This window comes from Melanerpes formicivorus, unplaced genomic scaffold (genome assembly GCF_026170545.1).
Source record: "Melanerpes formicivorus ecotype bairdi unplaced genomic scaffold, bMelFor1.0.p_v2 SCAF_3, whole genome shotgun sequence".
NCBI lineage: Eukaryota > Metazoa > Chordata > Aves > Piciformes > Picidae > Melanerpes > Melanerpes formicivorus.
In genome coordinates, this window is record NW_027142355.1 from 32,649,201 (window position 1) to 32,663,387 (window position 14,187).

Sequence of the window (14,187 nt, forward strand, 5' to 3'; positions counted from 1 at the left end):
ACTCCATGTCTTAAGTATTGTGAGGAACTGAAGAACTGAGTAACACTGCAAGTTAAAATATTCTAAGGGTTTTTTCTTAATCACAAGCCTGTCAAGGGCTTCTCAGCTGCCAGAGGCCAAGACCCAGCTGCCCATCTCCTCCCACCCATCTCCTCCCACCCCACTTGGGTTCCTGTGGGAAGGCTGTGCTCAGGGAAAGTTGTGTGCACTGTAGCGGGGTCCCCAGTAATCTGTACTCATGGCAGCAGTACCCTGATGTTCAGTGTAAACAGGCATTAGCTGGCTACTGAGACATGTATATTCTCTCTTACATAGCTGCCTCTCCTGAAGAAAAGACCTATAAGCTAGAAATCAGAGTAATTTATATGCAGATCGTGTATCATAGCTTAAATAGCTGCTAGTCTTGGTTCTTAATACTGACTAGAAAATATTTTCTTCCAGATGATCTCAGTTATCGCTGGCTTCTGAATGAGTTCCCAGTATTCATTGCTCTGGACAAACGGCGGTTTGTGTCACAGACCAATGGCAATCTCTACATTGCAAATGTAGAGGCATCAGATAAGGGCAATTATTCATGTTTTGTGTCCAGCCCTTCAATAACAAAGAGTGTATTCAGCAAATTTATTCCCCTGATTCCACAGTCCGATCGTAAGTACTTGTTGTAAACGCTGTGTCTGTACAGTGGTCGAACTGGTTGTGCTTTAATTTTACTCATTCATAACTACTTTCAGTGCTGTGAGGGGAATTATATGGCAAGTGGTAATGGCTACTGCACAACGTTGTTTAGTTTTCCAGATCAAGTGGTCCAAGTCATACCCATCTGCAAAAACACCACTGAAAGATATCTCCAAAGTTTCATGCACAAATTGCCTTTCATATCATTGAGAACAGAGTTCTCATCCCCAGAGTCCCCATCTCTTTTATGTGATAAGCCCCTGTTCTCATCCCAAAATCTTTCATATCTTTTCTGGACGTGGCATGGGTTCAAAGGGGCATGACTGTAAAGCAGAACATTTACATAAAAGTTGATAAACAGCTTCAGGAACTGATTTTTTTTCCCCAAGAAATTCCCTCTGAAATCTCCTATCCAGCAGTGGCCTGAGGGCTTTGTGTCCCATGGTCAATCCCCTAAAACACCTGTGTGGGTTTGTGCTACTGGATTATTCTTCACCATGCATGTTTTTCAAATGCTAGCCAGGTTCCCTTTTGCCACTTCAAACTCAGTCACTGGAGTCTCTGTCTTAGTTTGAGCAGACAGAAAGATATTTTACTTCCCTCCCCTCCCCCCCACAAAGGAGTAAAATACAAACATTCTCTCAGAACTGGGAATGTAAATAGAAATGCTATTCACAAATACATACAAAAATACAAAATACACAATCCATGTTCATCCTCAGATCAGTTCTCTACCTGGGCTTTCCCAAAACCTCACTAGGCCAAAACCTTCCCCTCAACCAGGCCACAAACCAGGCCTCAGTGTCCCCCACTATGCCTCCCTGCCCAACCTAGCCAAAATTACACAGCAAAAATCAAAAATCAGTCAGGCCCCTGTATCACAGTATCACAGTATAACTTAGGTTGGAAAGGACCTCAAGGATCGTCGAGTCCAACCTATCAACACAGACCCCATGACTAGACCATGGCACCAAGTGCCACATCCAATCTCCTCTTGAACAACACTGAAGGCCAGAAACCTCCCCCACAATACCAAGCAAGAGGTAACAGCCTGCACCAGGAGCAGAGAGAGGGAGAAAAGTGAAGAACTGGCCATGCAGCTAGTTTATATAGAAGATTCAATATTATGGGATGTAATATCATTTCCTGTGTCCACCCACTGGGGATGGACTGTTCAGCTTCTTGTACCCTCTGGGACTCTGCAGGAACCATCTCTATGGTCCTCAGCTTGTAGCAGTCTCATAAACTGATCATCAAGGATGCAGTGACCCTTTTATCTTTCAAATTTCCCATATTGCAGTGAAGAACTGTGATTGAAATTGAGGAATTACAAATCAGTGATCTTTGTTCAAATTTTCCATGGCCAAAACTCACACTGAGATCTTAATCTAGAGCTGCCAAGAGGAGTCCTACAGGGATCACCAGTAGGTAGATTTGATTGCATTAGCATCCCTCTGCCCACATTAAGATGCAGATTTGTTGGATCTAACTCTCTTATCTTACTAAGATAATATTTAGGTCAAAATCACAATAATTCAAAATATTCCATGCAGTAAAAGGATGTGTGAAAAACAGAGGCTCAAGTTTTGTCTACCTACATACAGTACATCATCACATTTCAAGTGCAAGTAAATGAGGTTTTGTTCTGGCATGGTACCAGACAAAATTGTAGGCATTACTTCCAGAGAAAGAGAATTAGTTGCTGAGTAAAACAATTCTGCCTTACTATTAAAAGATTCGTGGTATATCAGACTTCCTGGATGGCCAGGCTCTTATTCACTGCAATCAGAATGTTAAGAACAGCTTTCTTGAGCTGTGGTAGTTTTACTCACTATACTCCAGTCTGCTGTGCCTTTTCTGAGAATCTTTCTTTCATGTTAGGTGCAAAAGTATATCCTGCTGACATCAAGGTGAAGTTCAAGGACACATATGCTCTCCTGGGGCAAAATGTGACGCTGGAGTGCTTTGCTCTTGGCAAGTAAGTGAGTTTTACAGTTATTGTAGAGCACCATTTGCTTTCATATTTCAGGGAATGGAAATACATGTTTCCTCATCAAAAACCCCACATTTTTTAGTCTGCAGTTTAGCAGCCCGTTCTGAACATGATGATTTATACTTTACTGTACCTTTTCAAGTCCTGTTCCTGAACTCAGATGGAGTAAATACCTTGAACCCATGCCAGCCACTGCTGAGATAAGCATGTCTGGTGCAGTTCTTAAGATCTTCAATATTCAGTATGAAGATGAAGGACTTTATGAGTGCGAAGCTGAAAACTATAAGGGAAAAGATAAACATCAAGCACGAGTTTTTGTACAAGGTAGGTAGAGCAATTCAACAATTTTATTTTTCACTATCTGTGTTGCTTTTATTTACTTTGAAAGTGGCTGTGTTCACACACTTGATGTCACTGCTGACCCATAGCATTACCCTGCCCCAGTGCTGTTCAAGAGAAGAGAGCAAAATTAAAACTCCCATGATGAAAGCTAGGCATAACATTTGTGTACTTACTGAACAACTACTCAATTTGTCTGGTTGTAATACCTGCATATATACCTTTCCATTTTGCATAATGGAAATTAAGTTTAGAGTACTAGAAGTGAAAGAACTTCCAGGAAGGAGAGACCATTAGGTTTGTTATACTTGTTTCCTTATTATGTTAGTCTTTTCTGTCTTTGCTCTCTCTCTTTATTCTTTAGACTCTGTTCCTTTCCCTTCAGGCATTTGGTTAAATGAGGGAACCACAAAAATTGTCTTGTTGCTCATAGTGGAACCGTCCTAAGTAGCCTGCCTTCTTGGCTGAGACTTATGCCACCAAACTGTAGTATGAAAAGGTCACACATAACATCCAAGTTACCTTTACTGACCGTAGAGAACATTTCCTAGGTTAAGATTCTCAGTTAAGTGCTTGAACTTCAATGAGACAAATTCAGAATTGGCATTGGAAGGTCATTGCTGGTTGTAATAGGGAAAATCTATAACTAGATTTATTTGGTTAGGAAAATCTGGGACATTTTCAATAGTAATTCCTTAAATATCTTCTCTAGGCCAAAAGGATTTTTTCTTGGGGACCCTTGCAGCACGTAGATGATTTTACCAACTTCACTATTTATGACATTTATCACTTTTATGACATTACTGAAATAACTTTCATATTTCAGTGTAAGCAGTAACATCTTCTATCAGTGGGCATTGGTGAAGCATTACTTCAAATCCATATTTTCTTCACATAAGAAACAATGTGAAGTTATTTTGAGACTGTGCGGTAAGGCACTGTGCTGATGCATTGCTGGGTTATCATCATTCCTTTGTGTGTTCCCTGAAGTATCATGGGATAAGCACTGAAATTAGCAGCCTGTAATAGTAATTAAATATGTATCTGCTATATTTACAAGGTGTCATCTTTTTTGTGCTCAGCCGCTCCCGAGTGGGTCGAACATATCAATGACACAGAGAAGGATATAGGCAGTGACCTCTACTGGCCGTGCGTAGCTACTGGCAAGCCTATTCCAACAATCAGATGGCTGAAAAATGGTGCCTCAGTAAGTATATTGCCATGCTTAATGCAGGATTGGTTGATTAGCTGATGGAGATTATTTTTGGAGGCATGTATTATTAAAGGGATGAAAGGAAATTAATTATGATACAAATATTTACTGATTCCACTTGCACTGGGGATTAAAGTCTATTTATAAAAGTTTTATCACAGTCTTCAGCTTTGAAATGCATTTGTTCAGGTTATTTAATATTCAGCTCTGAATTAAGAACTTGCCTTTTTGCCACGAGTTTAGGAGATGGATGTCCTTTTTTTTTCTCCAGACCTTTATAAGTAAATGCTATTTTCTTCTCCTTGGGTAAAAATTGCCTATCAGCTTCTCTCTAAAATTAGTCCTTTTGTCTGAAAATAGAAGAAACAATGGAGTCAGTAGAGACAAGAGAAGAAAGAACAACTTCTAAATGATCAACAGTCTTCCTGTGTCATATATTTTTTCATATTCTTTGCAGCCACAGAATATTGCAAAGTTCCATTATATTAGATGATGTGAGGTTTAAATGGGCACTGTTTGATAATTTAAGTTTATTGCATTGGATATTCTGTTTAAACAAAGCAGATATTCCATCCAGGCTTGTCAGGCATGTATTTAGTATCCATTAATTGTACTGTGTGATGAGCCATTAAAGAACAAAGAGAATCAAAGAGGGCTAAATGCTAAATGTAATGCTAAATCTGTTGAGTTGTGGTGACACTGATCTTGGCAAGCAAACAAAAACAGACAATGAGGTAGCGCTGCTTTGGCTGTGTATCTTAAGTGAAATGTGGGAGTTTGGAGGGAGAGTGAGGATATCACCATCTGCCATATGGAGATGGCTTAAAGCAGAAAAGACAATGCTGTTTCCTACCTCCAGTAGTTATTATAAATAAGTAATTTAGCCAGTGAATTGCATTTATGGTCCCCACTGAACTTGACTCTCACTGGCAAAATCTGCGTACTGGCTTGCGGAAAGTGATACATAATTCTCCACTAGTACACCAAAAGGTTATGCTGTGTATTAATATTATGAGATGATTTCTAAATGGAAATAGCAAAATTATTTTAAGTTGCCTTCAACATTTAGCTTGTTTCTAAATCAGATAATGGTAATTATGGTGAACTACCATAATATGGTATTACAATTAGCACAAAAGAGAGATTCTTTGAAGAAAATCTGATTTAAATGTGTTTTTAATTGAACCGTACAGGAAATCTGTTTCCTTTATCTGTTCTCTTTTTTACACATAAGTAGTATTCTTTTAATCTTTCACTCCTTCTTACATTCCAGTTGACTTATTTTCATGGTGTAAAACTTTTCAGATTGATTTTCACAGGAAGTGAGAATTTATTAATGTGATCTTTCAAAACCAGATTGACACCTATTTGTAATTTGCAACATACCCCACCAGACACTGTGCAATTTTATGCAGAAGGCTTTGGGATTTTTTGAGAGATTAAGTACTTTTATTTACATTTTCCTTTTAGATTAAAGCAAAGTAATAGGGTGATCAGAGGGCTGGAGCACCTCTCCTATGAGGACAGACTGAAAGAGTTGGGGCTGTTCAGTCTGGAGAAGGCAGCTCCAAGGTGACCTAATTGTGGCCTTCCAGTATCTGAAGGGGGCCTACAGGAAGGCTGAGGAGGGACTTCTCAGGATAGCAGGTAGTGATAGGACTAGGGGGAATGGAATGGAGCTGGAGGTGGGGAGATTCAGGCTGGACATGAGGAGGAAGTTCTTCACTGTGAGAGTGGTGAAGCTCTGGAATGGGTTGTCCAGGAAGGTAGTTGAGGCCCCATCCCTGGAGGTGTTTAAGACCAGGCTGGATGAGGCTCTGACCAGCCTGATCTAGTGTGGGGTGTCCCTGCCCATGGCAGGGCGAGGTTGGAACTAGATGATCCTTGTGATCCCTTCCAAGCCTGACTGATTCTATGATTCTATGAAATAGTTCATTCTACCTCTCAGAGGAATCTTCTGAAAAACTTCTACTTGACTGGAACTTGCTTTGACCTTTTACTGTTGTAAAACAATGCACATAGAATAGAACATGCTGAACAGTGGGCATGGCAAAACCAAGCTGATGTATATAAAATTAATTTTATTTCTTGTTTCTTATTTCTGAATTAGTAGTGTTTGCATTGGTATGGTAACAGTAGGCTGAAGAGTAGATGTATCTAATGCCAATCAGCTATGACTTCCAGAAAAATACTTGATTGACTCTGAACCTTTCTTTTTTTTACAAAAAAGGAAGGTGACCACATCGTATTTTAATAGAATAGAATTAACCAGGTTGGAAAAAACCTTTGAGATCATCGAGTCCAACCTATCATCCAACACTATCTAATCAACTAAACCATGTCACCAAGCACCCCATCCAGTCTCTTCTTAAACACCTCTAGTGATGGTGACTCCACCACCTTCCTGGGCAGCCCATTCCAGTGACCAATCACTCTTTCTGTGAAGAACTTCTTCCTAATATCCAGTCTAAACCTCCCCTGGCACAGCTTGAGACTGTGTCCTCTTGTTCTGGTGCTGGTTGCCTGGGAGAAGAGACCAACCCCCACCTGGTTACAACCTCCCTTCAGGTAGTTGTAGACATCAAGAAGGCCTGCCCTGAGCCTCCTCTTCTCCAGGCTAAGCAACCCCAGCTCCCTCAGCCTCTCCTCATATGGCTTGTGCTCCAAACCCCTCACCAGCTTTGTTGCCCTTCTTTGGACACCTTCCAGCAACTCAAATCTTTCCTGAACTAAGGGGCCCAGAACTGGACACAGAACTCAAGGTGTGGCCTAACCAGTGCAGTGTACAGGGGCAGAACGATCTCTCTGCTCCTGCTGGCCACACTATTCCTGATACAGGCCAGGATGCCATTGGCCATCTTGGCCACCTGGGCATGCTTCTGGTTCATGTTCAGCCTACTAATCTCATGCCGTTGGATTCTGCCCGTCTGTCCAGCCTGTCAGGGTCCCTCTGCAGAGCTCTCCTATCCTCTAACAGATCAACTCCTGTCCCCAGCTTGGTGTCATCTGCAGACTTACTGATGATGGACTCAACACCCTCATCCAGATCATCATTAAAGAGCGTGGGGCCCAGCACTGAAATGTAACATGGATAAAATAGAATCTCACTGGTGTCCGAGTGTTGTATGAGGACTCCTTATGAACACTGTCACTTAAAAAAAAAGAAAAAGGATGTGGATGTGAATTTGTTAGCATGCATAGCCTGCATTAACATCTTGTTTTGTTGATTCTATGTTTTAGTTTCGGAAAGGTGAACTAAGAATACAAAGTCTGACCTTTGACGACGCTGGCATGTACCAGTGTATAGCAGAAAACACACATGGAACCATTTATGCGAATGCGGAACTGAAGATTGTGGGTCAGTGGGATGATTTCTTCTAATTACCATTTCAGGTTCCAGTAAGATAGCAATTGTATTTGCAGGCATTGGTTTGGTAACAGATTCCTGTGAGGATAAAGCTAAGACCCCTCACTCAGTTTATGTGAGGTGTGGTTTGTCTGACCTCCCTAGCTGGGTTTTGGCAGTGATTTGAGGGATCAAGTTACTAATTTATGGAGAACGTTTGCTGTATTATCTCATAAGTTTGATAGCTGCTGTTGTCCCTCAGAGGAACTGGTAGTACAAAAGTTATATGAAGTGTGTGAAGCTTCTGTCAACCTTTTAAACTTGCAAAACTGATTGAGAAGTGTTTTGTTTTTTTTGTGTGACCTGTGCTTATTCCTCTGTAGAGCAAAATATGTTTTTTTAAGAACATATGTGGTCAGTCACCAGGCCCGTGAATCTCTTCCTTTTGCTTGTGCCTGCTACAGCACATTCAGACCAAGTGCAATGTTTGTGTGCAACATAGCTGTTCCATACTTCATGATGTTTTCCTAAGGAGCACCCTGTTCAAAGTTTGACTTTCAGATCCAGAGTGCTCCAGCTTAAAACAATTTCTGATGTTTTTACTGATAGTAGAGAGGTTTATGACAGGAGATTTCCCTGCAGTAGTTAGTCTGGGTTCTTTCTATCTCACACTTTCCTCCAGACTTGTCCAAGAGCTAAACTATTTTTGACTTCTCCAACCCACCACGTAATAGTACTTTGTTCCTCACTCCATTACTATATACTCACTACTAGCCTGGATTAATCACTTTTTTTCTATACTGCTGTAATTAACTAACAGCTCTGTTTTCTCAAGCTGTGCACACACTCTGCTGGCATGTTTAGCAGTGATGATATGCCAAGACACAAAATAATTAAAAGCATTTTTTCTTTTATTTGATTACAAATAAAGAGAAAATTAGTAAGCAGAGGTCTGACCACGAATGCATGAGTGTCTCATTACTTTTGTGCCTCTGAGAGAATGCCTGAGGCCAGCTGGCCAGACAGCAAACTACTAAGAAGAATGTAGCTTTACAGCTGCTAGAGGAAGGTTAAAACCACTGAACAATAAACCAAGCTGTTCTTTGAAAGTATGATCCACTGAGCAACCTTTTACAGAAATTGATCTCTAGGAATCTAAATTTTAGTAGGACTGATCAAAAAGTTTTTGAAAGGGAGGAACTTTGTATTGATTTGCAGAGACTTTGATCTTGGTAGATTAAATTTAGATGGAGGTTCAGAAACCAACAGAAGGAAACCTCTAGTGTAACACAGCAGAGAACTACATCATGATTTTTTTGCTGTTTCATTTAGGTCACCATCTACTTCTCACCACATCTTTATACCATTAGTATTTTTCTCACTGTTCTGGATAATGGATGCTTGTCTACAGTTCAATAGTTCTGTCAGTTGCCTTCATGTTACAAACAAAATCTATTATGCAGAAAATCCACTAACAGTACTTGTGTAAATTTTTGCTTTCAGCTTCACCTCCTACTTTTGAACTGAACCCTATGAAGAAGAAAATCCTAGCAGCTAAAGGAGGCCGTGTAATCATTGAATGCAAGCCTAAAGCTGCTCCAAAGCCAAAATTCTCATGGAGCAAAGGAACAGAATTGCTTGTAAATGGGAGCCGGTCAGTATTGGCAGTTAGCAGACACTGCGAATCATAGAAATTCTGCCTTAGGTTTCTATTTATCCTTTAGTCTAGATCTCACTTTTGCAGATTTCAGGGCCAGGAGAATGTGTAACTTCAGGAAAATGATACACCAACCAGTCAGTAGCAGTGTGGCTCCAAGTAGCTAGTAGGGTATCTAACTTTAGCCAGTCTGTTTGGTGCTGTTTGCATTTCAGAATTGAATAGGATCACAAGGGCATGAAACATACTTGAATGTCTATAAACAAGTAGAAGTACTCTCACTCCAGCAGTGTGGGGTATCTAATCATGCCACAGTCTATTGAAATATTTCTTTCCTAGCAGTGTTTATAAATACAGTAGTTAGATGCCCTATGAGAAGAGGCAGAGGGAGCTGGGATTGTTTAGCCTGGAGAAGAGGAGGCTCAAGGGGGGGGACCTTATTGCTGTCTACAACTACCTGAAGGGTGGTTGTGGCCAGGAGGCGGTTGGTCTCTTCTCCCAGGCAACCAGCACCAGAACAAGCTGTGCCAGGGGAAGTTTAGGCTCGAGGTGAGGAGAAAGTTCTTCACAGAGGGAGTTGTTAGGCATTGGAGTGGGCTGCCCAGGGAGGTGGTGGAGTCACCATCTCTGTAGGTGTTCAAGAGGGGATTGGACGTGGCACTTGGTGCCATGGTCTAGTAGGCATGAGGCCTGTGGTGACAGGTTGGACGTGATGATCTTTGAGGTCTTTTCCAACCTTATTGATTCTGTGATTGTGTGTGAACTTCCAAGAGACGTTTGTAGTCAGTCTTTTCACTTACTACATTTCTACTGAAAGCATTGTGGCATAATACAAAAATCTAACCTCTGCTGATGTGTTTTTTGCACTTGCTGTAGCATACGAATCTGGGATGATGGGAGCCTGGAAATTATCAACGTCACAAAGCTGGATGAAGGTCGCTACACCTGTTTTGCAGAAAACAACCGAGGGAAAGCTAATAGCACTGGTGTTCTAGAGATGACAGGTAAACCTCTAAACAGCATTCATTTCTTTCAGACAGAATCCCTCAACCCAAAACCACTTCTTTTGACCTGCTTTTGTAAATAATTTTGTGTCTTCCCTTTCTAATTTAATTGCTCATTAAACAATGAATTGATGCTTTTAAAGAATATTGCTTAGTAGAAACTGTGCACATTTGCACCACTTCTCAGGCTGTGAATCTTCAGGGTTGATTTTTCCTTAAGAGATTATTAAATCTGATCTGCTAAACTGGCACATTTTGATACATTCCATTTGGCAGTTTAGTGGTCAGGCTAAGGTGTAATTCTGGGACCTTGCCTCAAACAGAGAAATAGGATTCTTAGTGAACTGCCTGAGCTTTTTGGCTTTTCTGTTGTTTCTTTTTATGGGGTAAGCAAGTCAGATTGCATTGCAGTTAATGAAATACACATTAGGTTTGTGAGACAAGGGCATAAAGCCACAGGATTGCTCTGTTAAATTCTCTTCCTTTATGGGGTATTAGTGTTTATTGATTGAATACTGATATCCTTAACTGTTTATTTAAAATATGAAGATAAATAAATAAATAGCTGTAGAATACAGACAGGAAAAATGACATGCATGAGCATCTGTGTCTATCAAATATTACTGACAGCAGAAGAAACATGTATCAACCACATTTTTAATGTGTGTTCTAGAGATCATGCTGGGTGAGGCAGCTCAATGCCACAATACTGATGTACTGATGTTAGAATTTATCTGTGTAATCAAATCATGTGTGTTTTGTGGCTGATTTATGCAAAAGTTATCATACCAAATTAATTCTATGACTTTGTTTCAATTAATTCAATTTGCTTAATGTTTGGAGATATTTTTTATCATCTGCAGTATTATATTTCTCTCAGGCATTGAATTACTTTGATTGGTTCTGTCAATAAATATCCAATCCATTAATAGTCATATCATACATTCTAAAATCAGGATTCAGTCTGCACAGTGAAACACTCAAGTCAGTGATTTTTAAACCTTCTGAACTGTTATAATATAGATGTTTCATTCTTCTCGTTGCACTGCTTCCTTTTGTTGTTATATAGATGTTCTAATTACCCAGAGCAATGCTTCCAGGACAAGATGTAAGCAGGCGAAGGCCTTTACTATGTTATACAGCAAAGTTATTTAGTCTATCAGAAGGCACATGTGTCACATCTTAATTGGATATTTTCTTCTGGCATACATGTAATTAAGGCATACAGTAGGTTGAAATAACAAAACAATATTTTAACACATCCAACCAAATTCTGCCTAGTTTCTCTCCTTCAGTTACAAGGTGTTTACATTCTTTTCAGAGTCAAAGACAAAACACAGCTTTCTCTAATTTGAGCAAAGGCAAATCTTCCCTATAGCCCCCCAAACTTATCTGAAAACAACCTCTTCCTACACTAAACTAGGTAAAAAATAATTAGAGTATTTCAGACAATTCTGCTCTGATTCATCCAAAAGACTAAGTCATCTCCCTTGCATCACAGCAGGAACAGAAGGGGCAGATGACATATTTAGAAACTGTTTTTGCATTTTGGATAATGTGTCCCCACTACTTGGTCTTAACTGGTAGCAAGCTCTTCTCATATGGCTGTTGTCTTCCAGATGTTTGGTACCCTATTCCCACTCTCATTGATGGGAAAGACACTCCATGTCGTGGCATAAGGAAGATACTCTCTCTTTTTGCTGTATGCTGATATTTAAAAGAAAAGGTTCAAGTGTCAGTGATCCAATCAATCCCCTCCAAAACAATGTTGTTCATTCGCTATATGAGTTTGGTGCATGTGGCAAGACCCCTAGCAAGTACCATGAGAACTCTGGTTTTGTTTCTATAGTAGTAAGAGACACTGATGGAGAATATTTACGTTTCTTCCTTTGCTTTTATTTTCTCTTCCTTTCCACACATAACTATTTGCATTGTTTGTTGTGTATATGTTAGATTGTTTCTCAGTAGATAGTCCCTGCATTGCTCTAATGGAAGTCTGACAGACTGACAACGGAGTAGAACTTCCTGTTTGTTGGAGGCAGGTTTTAAAACATAAGAAGTATTATAATTAAAACCAGAAATGCAACACAAATCACATAAGAGTCATCATCTGTCTTCTTTCTACCTTAGATAGGTATAGTCAATGAATAAAAACAGCTTCAAATAGTCATGTGATTCAGAGACTGAAAAAGCCATTTTCAGGGGAAAGCTACAGAGAAATGAGTCATTTCAGTTGTAAAAGCTTTCCTTTGGTCTTTTGAAACATAGCTGTATGAATATCATGTAAAGTAGAGCTTGAGAGAATGATTTAATAAATAATCAAACAGTTATAGAGCTGAGCTTGCATTTGAATAAGCATTTATTCATTGCAATTTTCCATGTTTGCTGTTAACTTCACAGAAGCTACACGGATTACTTTAGCTCCCCTGAATGTTGATGTCACCGTTGGAGAGAATGCTACCATGCAGTGCATTGCATCCCATGATCCCACTTTAGACCTGACATTCATTTGGTCTCTAAACGGCTTCGTAATAGATTTTGAGAAAGAGCACGAGCATTACGAAAGGAATGTCATGGTAAGATGCTGTAGGTCCTTATTTAATACATGAAGGTCTGGTTTTCTCTATTGTGAGTACCTGTCTTTTCTGGTTTACTTTTTCTATTGTATTTGTTCAGGTATAGAAATATGCAGTATGCTAAGAACATGAAATCAAGTTAAAATTTAGACATCTTGCAGGCATGTCACAGTATCACAATATAACTTAGGTTGGAAAGGACCTCGAGGATCGAGTCCAACCTATCAACACAGACCCCATGACTAGACCATGGCACCAAGTGCCACGTCCAATCTCCTCTTGAACACCTCCAGGGATGGTGACTCCACCACCTCCCTGGGCAACCCATTCCAATGACGAATGACTCGCTCGGTGAAGAACTTCCTCCTCACCTCGAGTCTAAACCTCCCCTGGCGCAGCTTGAGACTGTGTCCTCTTGTTCTGGTGCTGGTTGCCTGGGAGAAGAGACCAACCCCTTCCCGGCCACAACCACCCTTCAGGTAGTTGTAGAGGGCAATGAGGTCCCCCCTGAGCCTCCTCTTCTCCAGGCTAAACAATCCCAGCTCCCTCAGCCTCTCCTCATAGGGCTTGTGTTCAAGGCCTCTCACCAGCCTTGTTGCCCTTCTCTGGACACGTTCAAGTGTTTCGATGTCCTTCTTAAACTGAGGGGCCCAGAACTGGACACAGTACTCAAGGTGCGGCCTAACCAAAGCAGAGTACAGGGGCATATGTGCACTTGCAGGTAGATACCTGAAATCAGATACCTAAATTGACATAATTATGTTGTACCACAGCTAAATCCAGCTCTGATGAATAGTGAACATAACTCTTAAGTAAGTAGCCTGATCATAATCATTTTGACAAAGTGTGCATGTGCATTCACTTTTGCTTTCCCATGTTTTTCTCATCAATATTTCTGGAACCTGGCACAGGACTGGGCCCAGATGGTGGGTAGGAGTCAAACAGTCTGTAAATGCTTAGCAAGAAAATTTTGTGTGAAAGCTAAACAAGTTAATACAAAGACGCTCATTTTGGCACAGAGAGGAATCATAGATCTGTCATGTCTGCATGTGGTTATCTTTTTGCAGTCTTTTATCAGGCTTATTCAAAATTAATACCTCAAGTAAAAATCCCTTCTTCTTATGTCTAATGACACACTCCTTTACCTAATACTCAACGTCAACTTCACAAATAGAATAGAATAGAATAGACCAGACCAGACCAGGTTGGAAGAGACCTTCAAGATCATCACGTCCAGCCTATCATCCAACACCACCCAACCAACTAAATTATGCAGCCAAACGCCCTATCAAGTCTCCTCCTGATCACCTCCAGTGATGGTGACTCCACCACCTCCTCAGGCAGCCCATTCCAATGAGCAATCACTCTCTCTGTGTAAAACTTC

The 14,187-nt window shown here is 40.4% G+C and overlaps 1 protein-coding gene across 1 annotated transcript in view; it reads left to right on the forward strand.

Annotated features, from left to right (window-relative positions):
* The window catches only part of CNTN1 (contactin 1), a 253,887-nt gene that overhangs the window by 181,435 nt on the left and 58,265 nt on the right, over positions 1-14,187 (forward strand). The window contains exons 8-15 of the mRNA XM_068170206.1: positions 442-648; positions 2,557-2,653; positions 2,811-2,992; positions 4,090-4,214; positions 7,461-7,578; positions 9,070-9,220; positions 10,100-10,227; positions 12,628-12,803. Coding sequence (XP_068026307.1) covers positions 442-648; positions 2,557-2,653; positions 2,811-2,992; positions 4,090-4,214; positions 7,461-7,578; positions 9,070-9,220; positions 10,100-10,227; positions 12,628-12,803 — 1,184 coding nt within the window. The remainder of the gene's footprint in view (positions 1-441; positions 649-2,556; positions 2,654-2,810; positions 2,993-4,089; positions 4,215-7,460; positions 7,579-9,069; positions 9,221-10,099; positions 10,228-12,627; positions 12,804-14,187) is intronic.